General features: G+C 39.4%; 1 protein-coding gene across 8 annotated transcripts in view; it reads right to left on the reverse strand.

Annotated features, from left to right (window-relative positions):
- myo9ab (myosin IXAb) overlaps positions 1-27,816 on the reverse strand; it is a 107,624-nt gene that overhangs the window by 959 nt on the left and 78,849 nt on the right. For 4 of the 8 annotated variants that reach the window (XM_083546066.1, XM_083546071.1, XM_083546065.1 and 1 more), the window contains exons 12-43: positions 25,773-25,894; positions 25,176-25,317; positions 23,691-23,886; positions 21,126-21,245; positions 20,349-20,430; positions 20,074-20,211; positions 19,948-19,987; positions 19,683-19,805; positions 19,504-19,584; positions 19,308-19,418; positions 18,521-18,643; positions 16,955-17,104; positions 15,466-15,779; positions 14,178-15,239; positions 13,958-14,045; positions 13,494-13,700; positions 11,591-11,688; positions 11,386-11,492; positions 11,041-11,261; positions 10,799-10,915; positions 10,012-10,200; positions 9,889-9,936; positions 9,647-9,758; positions 8,724-8,785; positions 8,408-8,600; positions 6,934-7,062; positions 6,739-6,844; positions 5,873-6,004; positions 4,941-5,064; positions 2,984-3,177; positions 2,719-2,861; positions 1-1,304 (exon numbers count right to left, since the gene is read on the reverse strand). The exon at positions 1-1,304 is cut by the window's left edge and continues 959 nt beyond it. In XM_083546066.1, coding sequence (XP_083402192.1) covers positions 880-1,304; positions 2,719-2,861; positions 2,984-3,177; positions 4,941-5,064; positions 5,873-6,004; positions 6,739-6,844; positions 6,934-7,062; positions 8,408-8,600; positions 8,724-8,785; positions 9,647-9,758; positions 9,889-9,936; positions 10,012-10,200; positions 10,799-10,915; positions 11,041-11,261; positions 11,386-11,492; positions 11,591-11,688; positions 13,494-13,700; positions 13,958-14,045; positions 14,178-15,239; positions 15,466-15,779; positions 16,955-17,104; positions 18,521-18,643; positions 19,308-19,418; positions 19,504-19,584; positions 19,683-19,805; positions 19,948-19,987; positions 20,074-20,211; positions 20,349-20,430; positions 21,126-21,245; positions 23,691-23,886; positions 25,176-25,317; positions 25,773-25,894 — 5,499 coding nt within the window. In that variant the 3' untranslated portion in view covers positions 1-879. Of the gene's footprint in view, positions 1,305-2,718; positions 2,862-2,983; positions 3,178-3,732; positions 4,745-4,940; positions 5,065-5,872; positions 6,005-6,738; positions 6,845-6,933; positions 7,063-8,407; positions 8,601-8,723; positions 8,786-9,646; positions 9,759-9,888; positions 9,937-10,011; positions 10,201-10,798; positions 10,916-11,040; positions 11,262-11,385; positions 11,493-11,590; positions 11,689-13,493; positions 13,701-13,957; positions 14,046-14,177; positions 15,240-15,465; positions 15,780-16,954; positions 17,105-18,520; positions 18,644-19,307; positions 19,419-19,503; positions 19,585-19,682; positions 19,806-19,947; positions 19,988-20,073; positions 20,212-20,348; positions 20,431-21,125; positions 21,246-23,690; positions 23,887-25,175; positions 25,318-25,772; positions 25,895-27,816 lie in introns of those variants that run through there. The other 4 variants (XM_083546068.1, XM_083546067.1, XM_083546069.1 and 1 more) reach the window with 3 other exon arrangements.

Raw genomic sequence — 27,816 nt, forward strand, 5'->3', positions numbered from 1 at the left:
ACTGCAGGAGGCCTGAAAAAAAATCTTTTTTTTTTTTTTTTTCTAGATAAAAATGGCTCTCAGGTCGAAAGGAACATGTAAAGATAAAGGCGCATTCAAACAATATATTAGAAAACATATGATGAGCAAAAACAGTAACATAGCGATAAAGTGAAAGTATTTCAAGTCTTGATTTGGTCACAATGAATGCAGATTCGAGAGAAAATAGCGAGAAGACGTGTTTTCTGGTCGTATTCCAACACAATATGGCTATGAATGGAAATAGCTACATCACGGCTGTTCAGATTAACATTTTGTTGTCATTCTGTCCTTTCTAGTGCTAAAAAAACCAAACCAAACCAAAACAAAACAAAAAGGACTCAAATGCAAAATCTAGCAAACAAGCTTACGGGACACGTTTGTCACGAACGCACGTAAAAAAACACATACCTTTGCAAAAAAAATTCAAGACGAGTAAACACTTCTCACATGGACCATCCAGCAGCGCTGCATCGTTTTATGTACAATGATTCATTTCTATTGGAGTAATACCATAATAATAATATTATCTTACATATTTAATACATTAGCAATGTCTGACGTACTGACATCTCATTATGGTGGAAAAAAAAAAAAAAACATTAGCAAAAGCACTATGGAGTCTGTTGAAGCCAGACGACTCTGTATTGGCTCAGTTTTGTAAACATGAAGATGGACAGGTCAAAGTGAAGCAGTGAGAATAGGACCAGTCCAGCAGGTCCACTCTACAGCAGGGTGCATCATGTGCATGTCAGAGTTTAGCTTTGGCAGGTTCATTTTCCTCTTCCTTTCTTATCCCTCCATGTTCTCTACCTCTCAAGCAAGCTCTCTCGATTTGTATAGGTTTCGGCTCAATCCTCTTTACACCATAAACTCCTTATTGCCGTATAACACCAGAGGCTGCACAGGACTGTAATCAGTGTCTCTCCTCCTTCCTCCTCCTCCTCCTCCCCCTCCTCCAGACTCTCTGGGTTTGGGTGGGCAGCTCTGGTTGCCTCTGCTCCTGGGCCGTGTTTTCTCTGAACTAGAAGAGCAACGGGTGCTAAATGTGGCCTTCTCTAAGTCCTCCTGCTCAGAAAAAAGGTGCTGCCCATGTTCTGAGGAGGACGGGGAAGAGAAGAGAGGGCCAGAGGAGGATGAGCGAAACCTGTAGTGAGGAGTGGATGAGCTGGAAGAGAGAGAGGCGACGGCAGAGTCGACTGAATCCAGAGATTCAGGCTGGCGGCGTAAAGCTCGTCTGCTTTTGGACTCGGATTTACGGGAGCGCATGCTGGAGCAGCTTTTCTCTGAAAACAAGATGCACAAAAGCAGTTTCTTGTAACAGGACAAAACATTTAGAAAATAGTAAAGTCACTTAGTTACCAATTAGATACATACTACTAAATGATAGAGGGGTAATAACTATGTAGAAATCTCACTTGATCTTATAGTAGGAAAGTAGGATCTCTTGTCTTGGTCTCTATCTGGCTCATGTTCTTTTTCAAGACCTACCTCTCCTTAAAGCACGTGAACTAACACTAATCTTCACTACTTTGTTTTATGGGTTTATGTAAATAAAGAAAAGGTTTGCTATGAATCCTCCCAACAAAGTTTCAGGCTGATGGTATATAAGTTTGCAACCTAGTGAACCAGTGCTGATTTCTTCATTGATAGAGATCAAAGCACTTTTGTACGTCCCTCTGAATAAGGGCATCTGCCCAAACATTTTTGTTTTTGTTTTTAATGAGTGTTTATCTGTAAATGTAAAGCTAATCTAAAAGTAGGGAGATTTTTTCTGCAGCATATTTAAAGGGTGTGTCTTTTTTAATCCCAACTAACTACCTAACATGTCATGGCAGGATTATGTTTACAGGTTTCTTTTTCGCAGGGTGTGGTTTTTGAGTATAAAACGTCCTATGATACTAATCATACTGCTAGGCTTTCTCTAATGTTTTAATTAATTTGATTAAAACTAATTAATACTCATTAATGCTTTTTATGAAACACTGTTTATGATTCAGTGCATTTGTGCAAACCTCTTCTTTTTTGTTCGTTTGTTTAATTTTTAATTTACTGCCATCTAGAGGTCACTACTAGCACATACAACTACACAATAGACCAGTGGTCCCCAACCCCCGGTCAATTTGTACCAGGCCGCTCAGAAAGAATACATAACTTACATTATTTCCATTTTATCTGATTCTGAATTATGTTTTATTTTGGAAAATTACCGGATTCTCTCCGCCACATCTGTCTATGACTCACTCTTGATGCATGTAAAGATGCTTGGCCTCAGTCACATGTCTTACCTCTATCCGCTACCTTTTTAAAGGGGCTCCGGCCGCTAACACATAATGCATTAGTGCTAAATTCAAACCCCCAAGTGAGCAAAATGAACAAAAAAAACACAGTGGATTCACGTTTATTATTATATTTAGAAAAATAGCAGTTTTTATGCCGGTCGTATCATTTTATTTTGTTGTATTTAAGGCCGGTCCGTAAAAATATTGTCTGACTTTATTGCCGGTCCGTGGCGCAAAAAAGGTTGGGGACCGCTGCACTAAACCATAAAAAAAAAAAAATTATAATCTGATAGTAGAAGTGAAAAATGTATGTAAATTTAAAAAGAGTTACTTGTTTTAATTCTAATACTAAAGACTATTAAATTGGATTGGATTTGACAGGCACAGTCACAATCCTTTAGTTGTGTAAATGAATTACCCCAAGCCTCATATGTTGCTCCTTCCTGTTCTGCTATGAGGTTCTCTGAGCTGTCTGCTGTTCCTATAGAAGCCTCAGATTCCAGCAGCTCATCATCAGATGTTCGTGGCTCCAACGCCAAGATTTCAAATGTCAGCTCCTCCCTATGAAGTCACAAATAGAAAAATGTTTAAACTAAAGACCTATAACAAAGAAAATAATGTCACTGTTAAAGGCTAACATCTGGCTAAGAGACAAAGAAAGAGAGAGATGGAAAGATACTGACTTCTCTTTCTGTAAGTTTTCTATTTGCTGAGAAAGCACTTTTTCTTCTTGCTGCATTGCTGCCTGTTGCTGTTCATTCGGGCCTGATTCGGCTCTATCTTCAATCGGTCCTTCCCCTTCATTGATCGTGGGTGACAGTGGGCTCGTCGCTGGAGAGGGTGTAAGGGGACTGCTCTTAGAAAACGGACTTTTACCCTGATAAATTTAGAGAAAATGGGAGAGAGAAAGATAGAAAGAGAAAGAGGGAAGGAAAAAAGCAAGTGCATATTAAGTGTATGTAGTTAGCATATTATACAGGTAAAAACTGACAGCTGAATGTACTTATTATTGTAACCCTTGTTAAATTCTACGAAGTCCTGCGAATCTGAAATGGAGTGAAACTACAGTTGAATTTACTGAAACATTTACGCAATTATATTCTGAAAGGAAACTTGACATGAACTCTGACCATGTGAATTTACCTCTTCAAATATTGATGAGTTCACTAATAACGGTTAGATTATAGAGCTACGTTGTGGTAAAACCAATCTGCAGAAGCAAAACACTGAGCAATGACAATCCTACAGGAAATCTTTAGTTTTTGATCTACTGCGTTTTATTAAGCTGAGAAGCCAACGGGTGAAAAGCCTTAAGCAAACAAATGAACAAATTAGTAAGAGCAGCATGCACATTATCGTATACGAAGGAGTACAAAGCTGGATTTGGAAAGTGGTTCAATCTCAGCATAGCAGTGAGCTGAGCACCAATTTTTAGTCCAGTGAAAATGCCTGTCACCCAAAACCCAATCAATTCATTATGAGAACACTGGTGAAAAAAAAAGAGATCATTCAGTTTGCATGTACACTGATCCAGCATAACATTATGAGCGGTGAAGTGAATAACACTGATTATCTTTTCATCAGGGCACCTGTTAGTGAGATATTATTGAGCAGCAAGTGAACATTTTGTCCTCAAAGTTTACGTGTTAGAAGCAGGAAAAATGGGCAAGTGTAAGGACAATTTCTGACGTCTAGACGACTGGGTCAAAGCATCTCCAAAACTGCAGCTCTTGTGGGGTTTCCCAGTCTGCAGTGATCAGTATCAAAAGTAGTCCAAGGAAGGAACAGTGGTGAACCGGTGACAGGGTCATGGGTGGCCAAGGCTCAGTGAAGCACATGGTGAGTGAAGTCCGGCCCGTGTGGTCCGAATCAACAGACGAGCTCCTGTAGCTCAAATTGCTGAAGAAGTCAATGCTGTTAATGTTCGTTGGGTTTGTGGTCATAATGTTATGCCTGATCGTTGTATCTACAATAGTCTAGTTTATAAAAATTATTTTAAACCAAGGTAACAGAGTTAATTGTCCAAGGTAACTGTTCAGATTTAAACATTATTTAGTTTCACATTATACATTACATTTCTCTCAGCAATATGTGTTTAAACAACAGTGTTTAAACCCACAGCAATCTGGCTGTCCATTTAATCCAGCTTTGTAATTAACTTTGCAACTGCAAGACAAACTATGTGGACAAGAACAATCAGCCTGCTCAGACATTGCCTACAGGACAAAGCTCGTTAGTTTATCAGATATCCATTTACTGACACTACTAAAGTATCCTTTTCAATATTTGCAAACAGGTGACAAGACGACGACGTTAGCGACAATGCTACACTGATGCCGTATACGAGGACTACACAGCATTAAGAGATTACAGTGCTCAATCATACATACCGAGGTGGCAGTTCGGGTCATGCTCATAAACCTAACAGCGATTAGTACTGGTTTCTGACGGAGGTGTAAATAAGGGGAAGAAGGGAGAAAGGGGTTATTGGGATGGGAACTTAACCAACCACATGCGGAAAAGTGAGTTCTTGATAAGTACCTATATATACAGCTGCTTGTTTAGGATTTAAAATATCAATACAAAAGTACGATGATCTACAAAGTTGATTCGAGCTCATTCTGAGATCAGAATTCATACCATTGACCTCCTGATGTGCGTGAGACGGATCTTGGCTTTGCTCTCGGCAAACTCCAGAGTGCTGATGTCCTTCAGTCTGGCTTTGTATTTAGTCACCTGTTCACAGATGATCAGCTCCACACAGCTGAAGAACAAACCAAAAATGACCAACACAGATCTTAAATCATTACATAATAAATACGCTTGGGGTGACCCTGTATATTTGAAGATTCAATGCATCGATAGGAGGAGCCTGATTAGACTACAAATTTCATAGTTGACTTCACAGAGGTTTTATAAAACCAGGATCATTTTGGTTATATGGCAATGTCTGATATCACATAGAACTACCATTTTTCTGCCAATAAGTTAATATATATCCTATTATGACAATGCTGTAAATAAAAATGTTAAAAGAAAAGACGTTTTCAATGAATAATTTGAACATGACAGATTTAAGTTTTAATTTCCGTGATCCGTGACCGACACAGGAGTATCTGCAGGGATTTAAATATTTACCAATGTCTGAGATATTCTAGAAATTTATATGCTGTTCTACAATAATTTTGTAAATTAATAGTTGTTTTTTGGTGAATCAATGTTCCGGGGTACCTAGAGCATGTTTGCATAGACAATTTAGCCGTTTCCAGTGAGGCCTTTCTGCAGTTGTTTTTTAGGTTTATTGATCCAATTTTTTAAATACATTTTCTTCTATATCTTTGTGTGATGTTTTATACATCGTGGCTTTAAAATGTTATGAGAAATTGTTGTATAAATACCTGGTGTCGGCGGGGTTGTCGTCGTCCAGCCCCTCCGACACACACATTATTCGACTATCAGTCAACTATGGGCAAGACTTGACAATTCTGATTCTATTATGTAAAATCTTAATCAGTGACACCCCTAAATTATGCACACACACATATACAGCAGACACATCGTGGATGTCTTACGCAGTAGTCTTGCCAATGTCCTGTACACTCTGTAAAGGGTCAATGCTGTCTGGACACCGCAGGATACAGGGCGCAAACACAATGGCCAGAGCATTAGCACTCATCCGGTTAGTCTCCTCCTGCAGTGAAATCCTGAAAAACATAAATACATTAAGGGGAGAATCTTTTCTGGAATATGTTTCTGAATAATGTGTCCTAATTTGCATGTGCAATGTAATGACTCGTGTGTAGTTAGTGCCTATGAAGTGAAATAATTACAGTCAATAACCCTTTCTTCTCAACGCCAAAACAAAAACTAATCAGACGTACATGTAATTACACACCTAGTGCAATTTTAATTTAACTTAATGAGAGGTGTCTCAATAGTGTTACACAATGAATGCAAAAAAAACCCCCAAGGGCTGTCAATCAATTAAAATATTTAATCGTGATTAATCAAACGATTGAGTCAACTCACGATTAATCGCAACTTAATCGCACATTTTTATCTGTTCTAAATGTAACTTAAATTAATACTTTTCAAGTTTTTAATACTCTAATCAACATGGGCGTGGACAAATATGGATGCTTTATGCAAATGTATGTTTATTATTAGTGAAACCAAACTCAACATAGAGCATGAAGACAAAGTATTCTTGTAAATGTTCTAAAGTAATTATAGCGATTCCGAATTATGTAAATCATCATGTTAATTTTATTAACATTAATTACGTTAATAACATAAGTGCCGCTATCGTTTATTTGCATTAAACTGTTAATTTTGAAAATCTGTTAATAAATCGAGTTGAGATTTTTGAACATGCAAATCTACAGAAAAGAACACCTATGACAAATCCTAAAACTTTAAGGCCTTTCCTTTGCCTTACCTGACTAAGTGGAAGATGAGCCTCTCCAAAGTGCTCAGGTGAGTCCTGCTAAGCTGGTCGATCACTGTATACACACCTTTCACAACTTCTTTCTTGTCCTGCAAACCTGTACCGAGCGAGATGGCAATGAGCTGCGGCACAATTACCGAAGGAGCCAAAAAATACATTAAAAAAATGTGTTGGGACCAAATGTACCTGTTGCCCTGAGAAACTCCTTATATAGTTCAAAGGTCATTAAAGGATTTGGAAGGTCCCGCAGCCACTGTTTCAACACGCTGGCAATAACGTGGATGTTATAGTCATCCAGATTCACAAGAGTCGCATCTGAAATAAGACCCAGCATGCAGGATGATTGTATGATCCAAACACATTATGCTGTGGTTTTATAGTAAAGGTTCTACCATGAAGGTACTGAGCAACTCAAGAACTATTGCGATAGATTTGGACTGTAATTAATATAAACAATCGTCTACAACGGCTTAGGACTGCAATTTGCATGAATAGCTCTGCATTTATGTATAAATCACAGCACAGCACACCTCATCAATGATGGAACTACATCGATCAGGCATAACATTATGACATTATAACTTAATGGTGACTGGTGTAGTGAATAACACTGATTATCTCTTCACCATAGCGCCTGTTAGTGGGTATATGTTATTATGCACACAGTGACATTTCAATTCAGTTAATTTATTTGTGTAGTGCTTTAAACAATGGATAGTGTCATAAAAGCAGAGCTTTACAGAGAAAAAAAGTTATAAAATGTGAATTTATATGTTAGTGCCTATATGTTTAATGCCTTAATGTCCCTTGAGAGGAACCATACTCAAAATGGTTGACATGTTAGAAGCAGGAAAACGTGTAAGCGGAGGGAGTTTAACAAGGGCCAAGTTGTGACGGCTAGACGACTGAGTCAGAGCATCTCGAAACTGCAGCTGTTGTGGGATGTTCCCAGTCTGCAGTGATCAGTATCTATCAATAGTGCTCCAAGGAAGGAACAGTGGTAAGCTGGGTCATGAGTGGCCGAGGCACATTGATGCACGTGAGGCGCGAAGTCTGGCCCGTGTGGTCCAATCCAACAGACGAGCTCCTGTAGCTCAAAGGATGGGTTCCATTTTGAGACTGGTTCCTCTCAAGGTTTCCTCCTTTTAGCATCTCAGGGAGTTTTTTCTTGACACTGTCAACACTGGTTTGCTCATTAGGGATAAACATATTAGGCATTAAATGTATAGGCACTAACATATAAATTCTTATTTTATAACCTGTTTTTCTCTGTAAAGCTCTGTTTTTATGACACTATCTATTGTTAAAAAAAACACTAAACACAAATAAAACTGAACTGAAATGACACTGTGTGCATAATAACATTTACTTATGATTTATTTTACCAATAAATTCCTAAACCTTTAAACAATAATTTACTACAATATAGTAAAGTGTATAATTGCATTACAGAGGATAAACTCAACCCAGTCTTTTTCTACCTTTAAATATTTATATTTATGTTACCACTGCTATTAACTGCTAACAAGAATAATAATGCAATACTGTATTTAGAGTTTCTGGCTTGCTGCTTAATTGTACCATAACCGTTATTTAAAAACACCTTTTTTTGCTTGAACAAGTAACTTTTGTCCGTTCGGACTAAATACATAGGATTTACCTGTATCCAGTCCCAACTTCAGCTCTTTGATTTTATTGGTTGACCCAGACTTCCTGTAGATGCCCTCTGTGTAGAGACCATGCATCTCTATGTAGTTGATGAGATTCTCCACCACTTGAGGTACTGCTCTGTCATCGCTGGTTAACTGCGACAGCTCCACGCCAAACTGCCGCGAAGACTGTTCTGGGTCGAACTGCACACAGGCGAAGCAAGCAAATGTTGCGGATAAATGAAATACTAAGAAGACACTGAGAAGATTTAGAATATTAAGTAGATGCAATCTCTCACAAACAGATAGACACACCAACACTCTTACCTTTTTGCTACATGTAGTTGTCATCCTTGAACAGCATTTTCTGTGACAGGCGTAACGACACACTGCATCAGAAAACAAAGCGACAGTGTCAGTGTAAACATCTCACCACCGAACAGGATGACAGCTAGTTAAAAAAAAGAACTGTGGAGGACACAAGATCACTCCCTGTTCAGTGTGGTGAGACCGAGGTAGAAGGGTGTTGCATGATTCAGAAACATGTATAGGGCTAAAAGGAGCCAATCTGATTTCTCACATACAAGGTGGTATCAAAAAAGGTTTGAGACTAATGGTGCTATTCTGACCATGTGCGTTACCATGTCTGGGATTTCCTCATGTTCAGCAAATTAGAAAAGAGAGCAAATGTGAAATTCTGAAATCTGCCATAGAGACGTTAGACATTACATACAGCGATGCTACAGTGAGTCGTTCGAGGTGTTTTGAGTGGTGCGTGCTTCAAGAGCATCACAGGAAGGTGATGAGAGATCAGAGAGACCTTCGAAGAGCTCAACCCCTGAAATTGTTGAAACCATTCGACAACTCGTGCATGATGATGGTCGGAGAACAATCCACACGATCTCACTTCTGCCCTCCTCCCTTCTCGCCAGATTTGGCTCCTGCGGACGTCGCCCTCTTCTTTAAGATGCAGCTTAAAGGTTGCGTTTTGTCCCCATTGCGGAGATCCAGTGCAAATCACAGAAGGTGCTCGACTCTCTTTTAAAAGAAGACTTCCAGGACACATTCCAAAAGTGGCAGGAACGCTGGGAGCACTGCATTGCTGTGTAAGGAGACTATTTTGAAAGTAAAAGTGTATCAACTTAGATAAATAAAGTACTTTCTTTTAAACAGAGCAAGTCTCGAAACCTTTTGATACCACCTCATGTAGAAATATTTATTGTATGGCATGAGCTTTGCATAAAACTCACATTTGCAGACGCATGCTCTGTCCATCATCCAAATGAGAGACGAGCAGTATTCGCAGTATGTAGGAATGCTGTACTGAGTGGACTTGAAAATGTGACCCATGTGCTCCTCCACCTGCAGGAGAAAACAATGATTTAGCGTGAGCATAGAGTTCAACGTTAAGCAGATAAACTCTTCTAAATTGTAGGTGAATTGGTTGGTTTAAAAAAGAAAAAAAGCTCAAATACAATGCTAGAAGACTTACAATGTCTGCCTCCTTTTTCCTTCTCTTTTTACGTTCTGGTTTGGGAGCCTGTAAAACAGCGTCACTGAATAAAAAATAATGTCTAGACACACAATATTTCTAGATGAAGGACACAAAATTTACCCGGCTAAAAGTGCTGTGCATGGGCTTGTACTCGGTCACAAACTCATCCAGGAAGATTTTGAATGTGTTGACCCAGACTTTAACAGGGGATTCTGACCAAGCTCTCTGCTCCAGGCGCATGCTCTTCTCCAGAATGTGCTCAAACAGAGCATGAAGATCCTTATACCTGATACTTTTACCATCGTCCATCTGTGACAGAGGAGCGAGAGTAAAAACAGTGTGCATAAAAAAACACTGTTCAAAAAAATGAGATGCTTTGAGCTTCCTTAGACTAAACATGGTCATCAGTAGAGATTTGTCGGTTTTGGCGATTAATCACCACAGATAGTTGATTGCTGGAACTATCAGCTTTTGGCAAATATCCATAATGATAGTTTTTCCGGGATGCTTTATACAGTATAAGAGTGGCCTCTAGAGGTAAATCACTGACACCACGTGCAAGTGTCGTTTTTATTAATTTTGGAAGTAACTGTTTTTTATTTATTTGGAGTGTTACTTTTTGTTTCAGTTTTAATGTGTCTTTTATTTTCCTCTAAATTTAATAGTATAATTAATATATTCATATCTATTTCATTTAGCAATTTTCATGATTCTGTACTTTTTTCAGTACTATTTTACATAGAGTATTACGTTTGTTTTTTTTTGTTTTTTTCTCCAGTATCCATTTATTAAAACTATCGTTTGATTAATTGGTTATCGCTTATTCGATTAGGTACGATCCAACCTAGATATCGGTATCTGTAAAATCCACTATCGGTCGACCTCTTGTCATCAGTGCGATGCTTACAGCCAGGGCAGTGGAGTAGGAATTGAAGATATGGAGACGAAACTCTTTTAGAGCCTTCTTAAAGACCACATCTACTGGAGTGTCCTTCTTACTGTCCTCAGTCTCCAAATCATTTATCTGTCAAACAACAATTCAAGGAAATGAGTGTTAAGACAGAAAGCTGTTTCGATTATACTTCTAAAGATATGTGGTTTCTTTCAATACTACAATACAGCTCGTGGATTGGAGAATTCTCAGTCTACCTTCTTCATAAGGAAGTCGTTCATGCTGCAGTAGTCTGCTGTGCACGTGAGGATGTGGAGAGAGTCATTCTGCCATGGAGAGGGTTCCTGAGGCACGGTGCTAATCTTCACGCTCCGCCTCCTCTTCATCGTCAGCATTCTCATTTCTGGCTCTCTGTTCTCTTTACTGTCCCGACCATGATCTGCTGCTGGACTCTGCTCAGGACTGGCAGAGGGAGAGCCTGAGAGAGAAATGCACTCACGTTTCATACTGCATTAAAAAGATTCATTTCTTCTTTTACTGATATAGCACTTTTAGCTTTAAACAATAAATCACAAGAAAAAACACTTTTTCTGCATTCTCACCATTGCGAGTCTTTGTGAGATCAGCATCCGCTGAGTGTCCCCTGATGGACATCTTCTTATCACCATGCTTTCCCTTTCCCCAGAAGCGCATCTTACCCCTCACCCCACTGAGCAGTCCGGAGAAACAGAACAGAACAACAGTAAATGAATTAGTATGGAGAAGAGCCTGATCACTCTAAAATCATTGGTTGAAACTTTCTCTGACCTCCCATCTGAGTTTGAGGACTTCCTCAAGGAGTCCACCTTTCCCAGATCTCCTGATGACATAGTTTTCTGGAGCCGTTTCTGCTCTTTCTGAGAGGGCTGTGAGAGATAGGTAAGTCTATAAAGATCCATATTCAACAACTATTGATATCTTTGTTGTTTTTTTTATACATTAAGGGATGATTTATACTTCTGCATCGCTGCAAACGTGTAAATATCAAGCGCAAGTGTCCGTCACAATGCTTGGGCAGAACATGAACCTGATCCATGCCCAAGGTCTTCCTCATTACCTTCCAATAATTCATAGTAATGGAACTGCTTTAATTCGTATTTATTGGTTTTACTATGGGCTATATTGGTGCTTACAGTAACATTGGATCTCCACTAACTGATCACTAAACAACTTCATTTTGCTTTTGTGCTCTGTGCTCTAGGAATTCCCACAGGCAGAGAGAACAAACAGAATTTTACTGAAAAGCATTATCCTGGTGAACTTTGGTCATGAGGTGGCTACAAGGGTGGCTTCAAAATGTTTAGAGACTAGTTTTGTAACATGCCAACAGATGGCAGCACAAGGCTGCATGCACATTCACAGGGAGCAACGACTTTCATAAGTCAGTGTGCCAAAAGACAACGTCCTGTGTACATCGAGAGCTGTGTGACCGGTGCATTACCACGTCTGCTATTCTGACTACGTGCGCACCATCACTAAACTCTCCTTTGCACGTGAGTTTCTCGCCAGAAACAACACAATCTCACTTCTGTATCTAGTCTACTCCCCAGATTTGGCTCTTTCGGACTTCGCTCTCTTGCAAAGGTCTCCGTTTTGACACCACTGCAGAGATACAGCACGAATTGCAGAAGGTGCTTGATACGCTTCATAAATAAGACTTCCAGGACACATTCCAGAAGTGGCAGGAACCCTGGGAGCGCTCTATTGCGTTGACTATTTTAAAGGTGAACATGTCTAAATGTAGATAAATAAAAGTACTTTCTTTTAACCAGAGCAAGTCTCGAAACCTTTTGATACCACCAGCTAGCTATCTGTAGCTATCTATGTTGGCACCTTTGAATTTTCATTTCAGTATCAATTAATATACTTCCTTACTCAATTAGCGTATGTACCATAGCCTTGAACAATGTTCACTTAAGAATTTGATGATCTACAAAGTGATGCCTGGCCAATAAACCCTTCACCAAATTTGCTTATCCATTCATTGCAGAAGTAGAAATCAGCACGAGATAAATGAGACATAAGAGACACATGCATGAGCTTCTGAGAACTAGTGAATGAAAAACAGTGAATGAGTGGTAAATAATTATAAATATCTAATCCATGCAGGTTATATGTATCAAAAGTCAAACTACATCAGGCACTTAGGTCTTCAGCGAAGAGTCTCTTCATCCTCTCATACAAAAAGGGCAAATTCGCTGTAGGAAAGGTGCGGTTAAAAGGAAGGAGAGTTAGTCATATCTCTGGGTTTATAGATCAGCAACAGCTACCATAGACCCAGAAAAGGTGGACCAACATGAAGGAGATTAGAAAAGAAGTCCCCTTTACATGAAACCAACATTCCCCAACAAACGCAACAAAACCATATATAACCAGACTAAGGATGATGTCCATTTACAGGTCATTTTCTGCAAAACCTAGATTCAAGTTATACTGATTCACTGGAGACCTTCTACTAGTGAAGATGAGCATTTAGCCAGTCATGATCCCTATCAACATTACCTTATTAATAGTACTAACATTACTGTGGCATTTGTTAGAGAATGTTGACTTAGTAGCAATTATAGACCTAGATTTAGGTTCAGTCGTTAGAGCTGGTGGCATAAAGAAGAGCACTGGACTGGTGGGTGGTTTAGAACAGAGTTGGATTCAATGCTGGGCCTCAGTTTACCATCTCTGAGTCACTGTGGAAGACTTGCTCAGGGCCGGGAGAGTCTGGAGACTCCGGAAGGGGCAGTGCGTTAGAGATCACAGGTGTATACTCGTATTCTTCATCGTCCTCATCGTCAGTATCAGCCTCTGTGCTACAGGCACGGCTCAGGAAGTCGGAGCGAGTCCGAGCTATGCGAGTTTTCTTTTGCCGGCCAGCTCGGGCCACCTGATTGTACAAAGCGATTCAGTCCATCAAAACTAATCCAATACATCTTACAGGGTCAAAACATGTCTATCACAAAAAAATAGTCACTTGAAGAAGATCTTGAAGAAATCTTACAGGACATGCATGAAATCACAAATGCTGAATATTTAAAAACATGCAAAAAAGAAAACACATATAAAACATGTAACATTTACTGGGAATGAAATGGGTCCTAATTTTTCTAAAAGTATGTACAGTATGTAAAATATAATCTTCACCTCTCTGCTCTTCAGAGATCTGAAACCTGACGTTCTTTCTCTTTGCAAGGTCAGAGAACGCTCCTGATTTGCTAGGTCTTTATCAGATCTGAGGAAAAAACAACAACAGGGTTTATATCTGTCAGTAAAAATTATGACAAAGTTTGAGGGTTTTCCTTAACTGCAGAAAAAGGAAAAAGTAGGAGAACTGAGCTAGGATAATATGCATTCCTTCACTCACTTGGAGAAGGTCAGCCTGCTGCGTTTGGGTGAAAAGGCCAGGCTAGTTGCTTTCTCCTTCATGCTAATGCTAATACTGTGAGCCACTGTCTTCTTCGGAGGTTGCATTTTGACTGCTTCTTCCTCCTTTCTGGGCTGCAAGCTCGTTTGCTCTGTTGTCATCTTGGCTGCACCAGATGATGGCGCTGAAGATGGCTGGACAGCCGGATTATTCACGGAAGTGTTTCCAGTTTGTACGCTTGATGATAAGCTCTTCTGCTGGCCAGAGTCTTGTCTCCACTCTGCTTCCTTTTTTAAGCTCTTGAGAGCATCAAGGCTGTTCTGGTCTACAGGGCTCTCCTTTTGCATGCTGATGACAAACACCAGAGACTCCTTTTTCTCTCGAATAGACTTCAACTTAGATGGTGTGTGTGGCTCGTTCCGTATAGGACTACCAGCTTCATCTGATATATAGAACAGAGGCTTGGAGGTGCTTTGGCCAGCGTGCACTGGACTTGTTGGCTTTTTCAGTTGCGTTTTCTCCGATTCAGGCCCCAATTTGAGAGCATCTTTATACCCTTCAACAACTGCTGGCTGATTTTTAGACATGTTATCTTGAGGTTGCATATCAGTTGCCTCCAACTCCATGTCATCAACACTATGGAGCTCGAAGCTCCCATGGCTGTCTATAGAGCTCTGAAGGGAAGAACCAAGAGGAGCAGCTTTGGAAGAGATTTTATTTTCTGGGGAGTCCGGTTCATCAGAAAGGGAAAGATTATTGGATCGCACCTTCAGCAATTTCAGACTAAACGTTGCCTGTTCCAGTTCTCTTTTCCTCCTGCTCTCTCGCTTGGCTCGGCTCTTCAGAGTGCTGTCATCCAGAGGTTTGGAAAGCTCTGATGGCTGGGTCTCAGTATCCATTCTGCACTCTTCGGAAGCCACTGAGCTTTGTCGAGATATCTGTGAACCCAGGCACATCGCCTGGGTATCAGAAAAGTTTGGGAGGTTGTTCAAGCTTTCTTCTGCGTTATCCTGTGGATGGCCTGTTCTAGTACTCTTCTGTTCCTCTCTCAAACGTTTACACCTGGAGTAAAGTAGTGATGAAAAAGTAATTATATGAAATTGATATTTAATTAAAAAATAACAATCAGTAATATATTAAAACTATCTGAAAATATAAAACTATATAAAAATATCGACTGTGACCATACTCATTACTGCACTCATAAAAACAGACATAACCTGTCAAAAAACTAAGGAACAGAACGCTCACATTTCTATTCTGAACGAAATCATAAATAGTGCGTTACCTTTGCCAGGCCTGATGCCCCCTCCAGGCAGCCTGTAGTGTTACAGCAGCTTTGCATAGCTGCCTATATCTCTGCCTCTGCCTATGTGCCCTCCAGAATGTCTGGATACGGCACGCTGCTCTGTGTCTCTGTTGCTGCACACATCGTCTCCAGCTTCTCTGCAAAAGCAACACTGCTTCCCTCTGCAGCAGATAGAACTGTCTCTCCTTGTAGCCTCTCCACGCTGTCTGAACACACACTGCTGCACTATGCTGCAGCTCTGAGACACCAGCACTCTCACTGCTATGGGTAAGCATACACTTACGCCACCAGTGCTGTAAAGAGACAGAGACAGAAAAATTAATCTGCATGAGTTAACAAAAATAAAAAAAATGCTGCATATACCTAGGTTTACACACACACACACACACACACACACACACACACACACACACACAGCTATACCTATGCCTATACAATACTTTTGTTGCATTTTGTATATATTTCACTAAAATGATCCCATCAAGTAATAAAAAATCTCACACAGTGACAAAACAATTAGCGTAATTGCTAGCTTGCTAATAAATGCTTGCTTTTCGCCCACTGAAGTCATGCTTTACTCAATTTCTGGCTTTGTGTAAGAGCTAATCAGACCTTTGCTTTCAGAAATTTTGTCTGTAAAGTGTCACTGAAGTAGGAGCTGAAAATGTTATTCTTATTTCATTTTTTGATAAAGTAGTTTCTTGCTTGCTTCTTTTTCAAACAGTTACCACAAAGTCAGAGGCACACAATTGTATAGGACGTCTGTGGATGCATTAGCATGATATTTTCTCTTGACTTGAACTAGGAAATTCAAACCTATCCCAGCATAACAATTCACCTGCGCACAAAGCCAGCTCCATTAAGATACAGTTTACATAAATTAAAGTGGAAGACAACTGAACACCTTTGGGATGTACTGAAACGCTGACAGCACCCTAGGCCTCCTCAGCTCCTCTACATCAGTACCTGACTTTATTAATGCCCTTGTAGCTGAATTAGCTCAAATTTCCAAGCACACTTCAAAATCTAGTGAAACATCTTCCCATGACAGTGTGGAGTCCATTTTAACAGCAACTGGGGAATAAATGTGGAATAGGATGTTCAAAAAGCACATACAAATCTTAAGGTCACGTGTCCACAAAGTTTGTCCATATGGTGTAATGATATCAAGATGACAAAGATATCTTCTGGATGTGCAATACTTCTAATTACTCTATGAATAAAGACTGCTCTGTAAATAAACCTGGTTTTAATCATCTTATTTTTGATATGAAATTAAATTAAAACACATAGCAAGGCATGCACTAGAACATTTCATCCGAAGAGGAATTTTGTCATTTACAGCATATTAAACGTTCTAAAAAAATCCTGAGCAATGAAAATGTTCGGTGCTTCACCGATGACAAATAATCAGGTCCCTAAATCCATGACAATCGTGGGGCTTTCTGATAGAAGAGCGCCTGTGTACCTGAATAACACGAGCAGCATGTCTTTGATTGATAAAGGCTCGTCGCTCCAGCAGAGCTCTGAATCTCCTCTGCAGGGCTACAATTCTCCGCAACACTTCCTGATGTAGCAAGTTCTGCAGCTTCTGTCTCTGAGCCTCACGCAAGAACACCTGCGCAAGAGTGATGAACATCAGAATTGAGCTAAAAACATCTGTCAGAGCAGACTTTGTTCCCAGATACAAATATACATTTATACAATAGTTAGCTCTGGTTCAATAATCTTATTGGACAATGTGTTTCAAGGGTGCTTATGTTTAGTATAAACAGACATTTCATTTGGTCCCACTGAAAAAATTACTACAGTAGAGGTTATGACATCATCAGCAGACAGCGGCAAAAAAATACTAAATTTTTCCCGGCTTAAAATATTAAAGCCATGATTAGATGATAATGGAAAAGAGGAAGAGTCCATTTTACTGAATGCACCCTTAACCAAATGACAGCTTAGGGTTGCAACTGCCTTGAACAGTTTTGCATTCAAGTATACGTCAATGAACATGATAGGGACATGATGAGGAGGTTCCCTCCTCATATCATCTCAGGGAGCTTTTCCTTGCCACTGCCACCACTGGATTTGCTCATTAGAGTTAAAGAAATTCATTTATAAATGTAAAACTGATATTTGTAATCTATTTATTTCTGTAACACATACATAATATATTTAGTTCTGCTATACAATTACCACATTTTTTATTGAATAGAACCAAATAGTATACAAATTATGAGCAATCTAGCTAGCTGATGGGAATCAGTGAATGTGGATCTATTTCCATTTACTGAGCAACAATCATTTTTCAGTAAGTCCATATTAATTTCTGATTTGTGAACAGTATCACACAGTAACTTTCTTTTCGGCTTCTCCCGTTAGGGGTCGCCACAGCGGATCCTCCGCACGTTTTTGATTTGGCACATGTTTTACGCTGGATGCCCTTCCTAACGCAACCCTCCCCAATTTATCCGGGCTTGGGACCGGCACTAAGAGTGGCTGGGGATGGTTCCCTGACCGGGAATCGAACCCGGGTCGCAGCGGTGGGAGCGCTGCATCTTAACCACTAGACCACCAGGGGACCTGAACAGTATCACACAGTATTGAGATAAATCTGTTATACTGAATACCATCATGGGGTGATTAGCTATTGGCCAAATCTCAACAGTGCTGATATTATTCATTATTTACTTCATGCTTTCGTGTGTGATTTTGCTTAATAATTATATATATTTATTCTTTAAAGACAACTAAACAAGCTAATACATAAAATGTCTTTTGTGATGATATGTAAAATGGTTAAAAAAAAATAATAATAAATATATATATATATATATATATATATATATATATATATATATATATATATATATATATATATACATACACACTAATATAAAGTGTGTGCCCTAAAACCTAGACCTTGAACATTGTGATACTGTTTGTAGTAAGCATATGCGGTGAATAGGAAACTAGGTGATCCAGCTTAATAATGAAGTAAATACACACGCACATGGTTGGAAAAAGTAAGTGATAATACCATGGTTTTGCCCACTTGGTATCCATCTGGATCGAGGTGAACTCCCTGCAGGAACTCCTGAATTCCAGCCTGACCAGCACTCAGGCCACTGGGCAACAGCACATGGAAATGATGAACAAAGTCCTAGAGAAAACACACACAGAAACAATAAACACAAATGAGCCTTTGGGACAACCAGGGGTCTTTGTGGGTGTGCATAATTTTGCAAACATGCATATGGGTGTTTATATACATGGAAGTAATCCATGTGCATAAGGATGTGTGTATATTTTCGCACACTCCTGACCATGCGCATGCAGGAACCTCGAGCTGTATAAAAACTGATTATGAGTCAGGCATGTCAAATTAGTATATGCTGTTCGAAATAAGGTGCGGACAGATAGAACAGATGAAATGTATAATATAACTGTAAAAAAGAGGCATCTGTTTACTGTAGCAGATGAAAACTATAATACAATATACAATAATAATGGAGTAATAGTTTACCTAGTGTATCTCTACTTTAACTCAAGTACATGTTTGTGTACTTCCACCACTGGTCATTTATTTAACTTTATTGCCTTTGGCAGATGCCCCCTTTTCAAAAGGGACATACAACTGAAGCAGGGGAGGGTTGAGGGGCTTGCTCAAGGGCCAAGCAGTGGCAGCTAGGTGGTGGTAGGATTGGAACTTGTGACCCTTTCGATTAAACTCTAATTCCTTACCCACTGAGATAGCACCTCATTCAGTCATTCAGGGAACCCCCTACTTCTAATAGGCCAAAAATAGTGTTACGAGTGTGTGATACCTGAAATGTGTATTTGATGCTGTATCCAGACTGGCGTATCCTCACTGTCTCCAGCATCCCGGTGTACCGCAGTTGCCTCAGTACTAATGCATCATTAAAGCGTAAAGGAAGCTGAGAGACAAAAACAAGGAGGAAGTGAAACAGACCAGTACCTTTCAGCACCTAATCAAATTCTCAAAGCAGAGGATAGCAGCACCTTTTCCGCATTCGAGCGGATGCATTTCACAAAATAGGGCTCCGACTGGCCCAGGGTCTCCATCAGTTTGTTCAGCGAAGCCTGCATGACAAGGAACAGGAAAAATTGCTTGTCAACTTCTAATTCATCAGGACTTGTCATAATCAGGAATGTGGTTCTGCTTCTTCCTAGCTTTATACCTGAAACTGTGCACTGATGCTGGGAGGTTTCTTCTTTTTGTGCAGATGGAGGAGTGATTTGGTGATGCGATCATGAAGTGTCAAGCTGCTCAAGTACTTCAGGGATTTCACATCTAGCAGATGCTGGAAACAAAAAATCCGAGCGAGTTAATGAATTCATGGTATATGTTTTATATTGTCAGCCACACGAATGGCCAAATAATGATTACGGTAATGATTCATATTATTTAAAATGCTTAAAAAGTTCTTTGCACTCAGGCTGTACCTTGGGAAGGGAAAGCTTGGCTTTGTAGTTCTTGTTGCGCCTGAACAAAAAAATGCAACAATCATTAAATTTTTTTTTACTTTTTTTCCCCAGTATATTTTTGTGCAAGGTCTCACTGGGACTTACATTAAAATGCCCTGGGCTCTCTCCAATAACTTGCTGCTCATGGCATTAACAAAAATACCTTCCTCTTCGTGAGAGGAAGCAGTGGAGGCCAGACGGCCGGACCTTGAACTACGACCATTACACCCAGAAAACCCGTCTCTGAGGGCGAGGGAGAAAAAAGAGTGAGCCAGTGAGAGAGATATTGATTTCTTTTTTCTTTTGTCTGTGCATTATTCTACACTTTATGGAAGCGTTCTGTTATATGAAGAGCCAACGGTATAGGATAAAACAGAAACCTTGTTGTTTTCTCATTGATAGTGTTGGTGCCTTGTAGATGAGACAGAGGACTTCGTGGATTCTTCCACGTGATGCAGGAATCTGTTTCAAAAAATACAGACAAAGCATGTTAGTACTTTTGACATGGACATAATAGAATTTTAAAACCAGGTGACCAATGCAATAGAAATTCCTTTTGCTTATGGCCACTAAGCATAAGAAGCATACTGAAGTAATAAAACTGAAGTAAAGCTGAAATCTGAACACACTGGTGAGGTCTCCTGTCAAAAGGAAATAGCTCCAGACAGTGTATGACCTTAGCGTTTCAGGGGCTGAACTACATTGTGGCCGTGACATATCAAGTCATTTCCTCTGAGAAATTCCTGTCTAGATCCAGCAACAGATACATTTAAGTCCCTTCTAACTCTGTTTGGCCACTGGCCTAGGTGGAGCTCGATTTCATATACTGCAGATCACTGAGTGTCTCATCTGTTCTGGCTGTTACAGTTTGCTCATTTCAAATTAGATCATGTAGACAATGTTTAGTATCAATTCATTAATGCCAGTTGAAATTTGAAAAAAATAATACAATCAACCATGTAACTGATTCACATGAATGGTATAGGTTGGGTTTCCTGTTTATGGACCAAACAATAAATAAAAGGTTTATATTACAAAATCAGGGTCTAGTTTTACTGTACATCAGTACTCGAAGTAATACACTTTCTTTTGAATTTCCAGTCATTACCCAATTTGAACAAATGAACAAATGAGTTCTGGGAGCAATATAACCTTACTGAATTTATCATCCTTGCATCTCTGAAGGATCTCAAGGCTTCTCTGGTGCACAGGGTGATGCAGGAAACTGAAGCTGTCCACCTTCTTAATGACTGTGCACTGCACCACATTGTCAGAGCCTAGTGAAAGAGGGAAGGAACAGAGCGATGAGGAAGAACATTGGTATCTTTATCTCGATGTGTGCACAGTTAGACATTAGGAATAATTTGATATAAGCACATGGCATATAGCACATTGTGTAGCTGCCCATCTTTTTTAAATATAAGTATAATAAATATGGTCTTTACTAATATATTTCAGATCCAAAGTACAACACATTTAGTATATCAGTAAACTAGATGTGAGAACATTAACAAGTATAAAAGCATATCAGTGTAACGGTATAAACAGTGTCCATGCAAATTTAAAGATATAGTGCAGTTTCGAGATGATGGTAATCGCAACAACCAAAGAAAATGTGTTTTAGTCGTGTTATTTATGTTATTTATTAATTAATTAAAAATAAATCTAAATAATCACTGATTTTCAATATGCATGTTGAATGACAATCAAATTATCGGTCAGATTTGAGACAGAACTTAAACCAGTCCACAGTGAGTTTAGACAAGTATAAAAGACTTACAGTGCAGATAATAATTTGGTTAATTTCTCCTGGTGGCAAGAGCCTGATGCTTACTTGCCTCTTCCATAGCAGTTTTGTTACAGGGTCGGGTTGCTAGCCCAATGGCCACCCTCCTCCTATGTCAGCTCGGCATGGAACCGTCCATGGTGGAGTACTTTAACCCCATTCCCACAACTGAGCACCTTGTTTAAGACTGAAATGCCTTAACCATTAGGCTACTACCTACGCCTGCAGATAATAACATTTTTAACAAGAAAATAAAAAAATGTTCTATTCTTCCATGTTTCAAGTCTTTTTTTAGTCCTACATTGTGTGCCAGAAATGCCAATGAAATATACTTAAAACCAAAAGCAAACAATTAAACAAAAAAAAAATTGACCTTGCTGTGACCTTGATCCTGTCTCGATCTAATCAGTTCATTTGCAGGTTACAATGATAATTATATTCCATGGATTTGATGCAAGTTTTGGCAATTCGTCTAAGAGATTTTTCTTTTTTACTGCAACCGGACCCAGCATAGATTTATAGAGTCCACCACGTATTGAGAAATAACAAAGTGAGCCTTCTAATGATAAGGTTGAGGCAGAGGTTTTAATTTACTTTTTTTTAATAACAGTGTCAAAGGGTCAGGAAACACATCCCAGGAAAACAGTTCCCAGTGAGTTTGATTTTCCAAGAATGAGTATTTTCCCAATGAGAAACAGGATGACATGCAAAACTATGATCCCAGACAGTTCCCATTAGAACATCAAACAAGTCTAATAAATGAATCCAGAAAGATAATCTAGAAATGGCAATATTCCCTCAGCTAGGCTAACCAGCCTGGCTGCACTGGGAGCCAAGATAACAATTCAAAGATTCAAAGCAAAGATTCAACCAGTAGTATGTCTTTAAAATCCAATAATATTAATGTTATAATAATACAAGATTATTATAATCACAGTGGTTTGCTGAACATATAATAAATAAAATGAATGCAGTAAAAAGCCAGGCATCAAACCAGAGTACAGGCTGAATGGGATTTCTAAAAGAATTTATGTGAGCAGAAGCTACACCTAGCTGCAGACATTCCAGCATCCATTCACCACCTGGAAGCCAATTGTTCTGATAACAGCTGTGTGCTTTCACACACTATTTATACGGAAAGGTCCTTCACCTGTAACATTGTCTCCACCAGCAAATCAACCATATTTCTAATTCAAAGGCAGACTGAAGAAAAATGTGCATGTTGTGGCATTTCTGAAAAGTGTCTCAAATAGCTCATGAGCAAACTTCTTCCGTAGTGGTTTTATTATATATGTATGTGCACATAGATTTGCCTGGTTAGCTTTAAGTTTTAAGTCGCGGTTCGGTTCAATAAAATCTGAGTTTGCACATATGCGCAGTAGTAAAATCGTATTTCCGGCATGGATCATGTAGCATCAGCGACAAAGATTAAACAAACTTAATATGTTCGTGAGGGAACTCATATTGTAATTATGTTCTGCACTTAAAACAAAGACTGCATTCGGGACACATGCGGTGTATCGAAAGTTCTGTACCGAAACGGTTCGGTAGGAACATGTGTACCGTTACACCCCTACTATCTGCACGTTTGTACACTGTACACTGGTTTTAGCTTTTAGAAATAATGCATTTTGGGCCATTTACTAAAGCTCATGTAATTATTAAAGGCATTTGGGAAAATATGTGACTTGGCAGAAATGTTTCTTTCCTGACAACGCAGGGGGGAATAAAACTATTTTTGGCAGTCAGATCAGGAAGTACATCAGAATTACATCCATGGTATTGCAGAATTATGCTACAGGATTTATTTTACTCATTACCATGCACATAACCACATTGTGTGTGTGTGTGTGTGTGTGTGTGTGTGTGTGTGTGTGTGTGTGTGTGTGTGTGTATATGTGTGTGTGTGTGTGTGTGTGCGTGTGCGTGAACTCACTGCTCTTCTTCTCCCCATGTCTTTTTCCAGCTGCTCTGAAAGCCACCACTGCTCTGAAGTAAGCTCTCAGCACGGCCCAGCGGAAGGTGGCCACAGGGTCGATTCCCATCAGGCCACAGATAAAGGCGCTTTTACTGCTCTTCAGCAGAGCCACAATGTCTGGGCGCATGTGGTCTGTGTTCTTCTCCCTGAAATCCTATATAGGAGGAGAAGAGATTAGATAAGTTACAGCAGAGGTTTCCAATCAGCAATCAGGGTCGTTCTGGTACAGTAAATGTGGTGCGTCAAGGCAACACGGTGTGCACGAGGTCTTCGCCACAAATCTTCATCCACTTTGTTTTTGATTTAAAGGGAGATTCTGAAGTCATAGTGGTGTTGTTGCATACTTTTGGAGAACCAACGATTTTTTTTAGTTGAGCTCATATCATTCTTCTTCATTGAACTGAGCAGAGGAAAGCTATAGATGACACACGTCTTGCCCATTCATGTGCATTTCTCCAGCAACTGATAAACAGCTGCTAAAAGATAATCAGGAGGGTAAATTCGTAGCTTCGTGTGCGCACTGTGTTTGCACAAACACACACTGGACAAAAAAAAAAAAAAAAAAAAGCCAGAATGATAATAGACCTGCGCTTTTAGGATAACTTTATTTTAAATCTCTAACCATTCAAGAAAACATAAAACCTCAAAAGACAAAGCTACATGCTGCTGGGAGACCAGTTTGTGGTGACAGAGGCTCCATTTCCCTCTGTGGCCTCCACACTGCTCCATCAACACTATTGTGTGCCAAAATCCTGTCCACATTGATTACGGACCTTCAAGTTTCCATACTGACTCGGATTCTTTGTACTTCTCTATAACCGTGGTAGTCACCATCGACATTGTTTCTGTCTTTTTTTGTATACAAGCAACACATACACTCTTATAAAATGGTCGAATTGTTAGAGGAGTCACAGAAGAGTCCTCGCTTTGTGTGGTTGAGAACGATAGGTGATGTGTGTGTGTGTGTGTGTGTGTGTGTGTGTGTGTGTGTGTGTGTGTGTGTGTGTGTGTGCGTTTTGCAGACAAACAATACATTTGGTACAAAAGAAGAAGTGTTCTATGAATAATACAATCTCAGTTAAACATGTGCTTCAAATAAAATGTGACCCTAAGGCAAATCTAACCAATCAGATTAGAAAGCAAAATTAGGTCAGTGGATGTGGTTTGTGCATTCTGTTTCCTTCCTAAAGAACACACACACACACACACACACACACACACACACACACACACACACACACACACACACACAGGAGGTACATCATATCTCCATAGTACAACAATCTAATGTGCATCAATTCAAGATGTGCAAAAATACATTTAAAACAAATACTCAATTTGCATCAATGAGTACAACGTTTTAACAAAGTTGTTCATGGTCTCATTTGAATATAATGTGCTAGAACGTGAACAGCAATTAGGACCGGGTCCCGGGACACAAACCTTGACGCTGTATTTGACCTTCCCTGCGTAGTGGCGAATAATGAAGGCTGGCTCCATGACTGCAGGAAACTCAATGTAGCTGTTCCCCTCATGCTGCCTCTTAAACTTATCCAGCAGAGTCTGGTTAGTTGCCTGCGGGAAGCTGCAGAAAGTCGGAAGTCAGACTGACATGCTCTGTTTCTGCTGTTGGAAGTTATATGCTAAGCTAAAAACTAATCTGGGCATGAATGTCATTTGCTTTATCGTTGCTTTGACATGCTCATTTTAGTAGGAGTGAAGAGAAACGCTATCAGAATATGGCTCAGGGCCTACGCAAATTATTTTCAGTAACACTTTTAGGGCTTTTTTTAAATGATCGCTACGGTAAGCACTGAGCTTTTATAAATTGCCTACATGTATTACTACATGTATAAATTGCCTACGTGTATCACAATTCAGAAGAAGAAGCAAACAAACTCAAATACTACATGGTTCCAAAGATCCTCTTTTTTTAATGAATCATAGCTTGTTGGAACGTTTTTTTTTTTTAAACCCGACATTAATTAGCTGTAATTTAAGGCATTTTGTAATACTTTGCAGTCACGGAGGGAGACTCACTTGCACTCCTCATCCAGTAGGTGGAGAAGTGCTGTGGGTTTCTTGCTGATCAGGTTGATGCAGCTTGTGTTGTCGATGTAGTCAATCATATGCCAGCTGATGCCCTCTGAACGATACTCCTCCTGATACACAAAAAAAAAACATTCGTTAGATAAATAGCTCAGATTTTCCCCTGAAAAACATTTGAACACATTGGTTGTCCTGACTGACCTCTTGCTTTCAGGAAATCTCTTGTTATTTATTCAGGACAGTTTAATAAATTGATAAAAATGCACGGCAGCATAGGAACAGGAAGTTAAACAAGAAAAAGAGTTCTCTTTTATAATTTTCTCTTTATGTCTCAACCAAGTTCCTACAAATACACAATTCTTGAGAATCTAATGATGGAAGAGCCTGAGATTGGGAGATCAGTAGAGGGTTACAAAACTCTAAACATTTTAGTGATTTTAAACATATTCCATTACACAATCCTGTGTCTGAATAAGAAGGAATCCCGATGTGGGTTGACTAGCGAAAAGGTGTCTCAGTCCTCCCCAGATGAAACATTGTCAAAGGGCAGAGTGCTGCTTTTCTGACTCATAACTCAGATTGTCCTTTTGCTGCTAATGCTCTGCAATGGAGCGTGCAAATAATAGCAAATTAAAGAGTAATTGGCAGTGGGAAAGTAAACAACGGACTGAGGCCTTGCAGCCTGCGGTAGGGAGGTTTGTCTATTTGCTTTGGCGACTGTTCAAAGGGTTCACACTTGATTCTTAGATAAGAATGTGTGTGTATTTGACTGCACAACGTTCACTCCTCTCCATGTGCTTCACACGCAACCCACTGTCTATATAATATGTATCCACTATAATTAAACACCTTGGTAAATTCCTCTAGATACACACTAGATATGCAGCTTTACAGCAACTAAATACTTGTACCTGTGAAACACATAGTGTGTTAAGACACACATCAATCATGAAATCAATGTAGAACACCAGCTAACGAGGCACATTCAGTTCTCACTGCAGGACGTTTGCATCTTCACCTGAATATTGAGGGATTAGTTAGTCTGAGATTTAGTTGTCCCTGTAGATTCATAACTCATCCCCTTTTTAATCAGTGGTGGATGAAGTGCACTGCTCCCATGCTTGAGAAAAGTACAAATCCCCTGCTTCAATATTCATCTGGCAAGGGTCAAATAAATACTTGTACATTTTTACTTGATTAAAAGAACAAAAATACTTTCTTTTGAAAGAATTTGAGTATTATAAAAATATAAGTAAAAGTACTGATCTACAGTATGTGAACTCTATTTTAATCATTTATGCAGGTTAATGTTTAAATCTCGGGTTTTTCATTTTTCTGGTTCACTGTGCAATTCTCTAAATCAATGTTACATTCTTCAGTTCAATGTTAGATTCTTGTAATCAATTCTCCATTTCAATGTTGAAACCTGTTTATAAATATAGATTTCTATGGTTACAGACACACAGTGAAAGTACCTGTGCATACTTGAAAGAACCGTAGCATTACACTCTTGTTCTCGTGACCAGTTATCATTTAACATGCTTTAGGTTTTCGCTTCAAAGTATTGAGAAACATTTAAATGTAGTGAAGAAAACAAAATTCCAAAATGTACTAAAGTACTTAACAATGTAAAAAATACTTCCCTACTGTCCACTACTGTTTTAAACTCAACATCTGTCACGGATAGACCAGGCGTAGGAACCGGGAGTACAACAGAATGTCTTTATGTATCCTCAACATGCAAACACAGACTTATCGTGAGCACTTCATCCGAAGCCTAGCCAGGAGCATGAAAGTACAGGGAACACCAGTGGTAGAAAGTCCAGATGATCTATGGTAGCAACTAGTAGATCTGACGGTGAGTGAGGGAGAATGGGGACCTTATAAAGACCTTGTCATGTACAATTGACTGTACAATTATTCCCATTGTATGGAAACCATTTGAACACATCATGTGTTGTCCCGACCGACCTCTTGCTTTCAGGCAATTTCTTATAATTAATTCAGGAATATTCAATAGAGTGACAGAAATGCA

The sequence above is a fragment of the Silurus aristotelis genome, assembly GCF_946808225.1.
Source record: "Silurus aristotelis genome assembly, chromosome: 7".
Lineage (NCBI taxonomy): Eukaryota > Metazoa > Chordata > Actinopteri > Siluriformes > Siluridae > Silurus > Silurus aristotelis.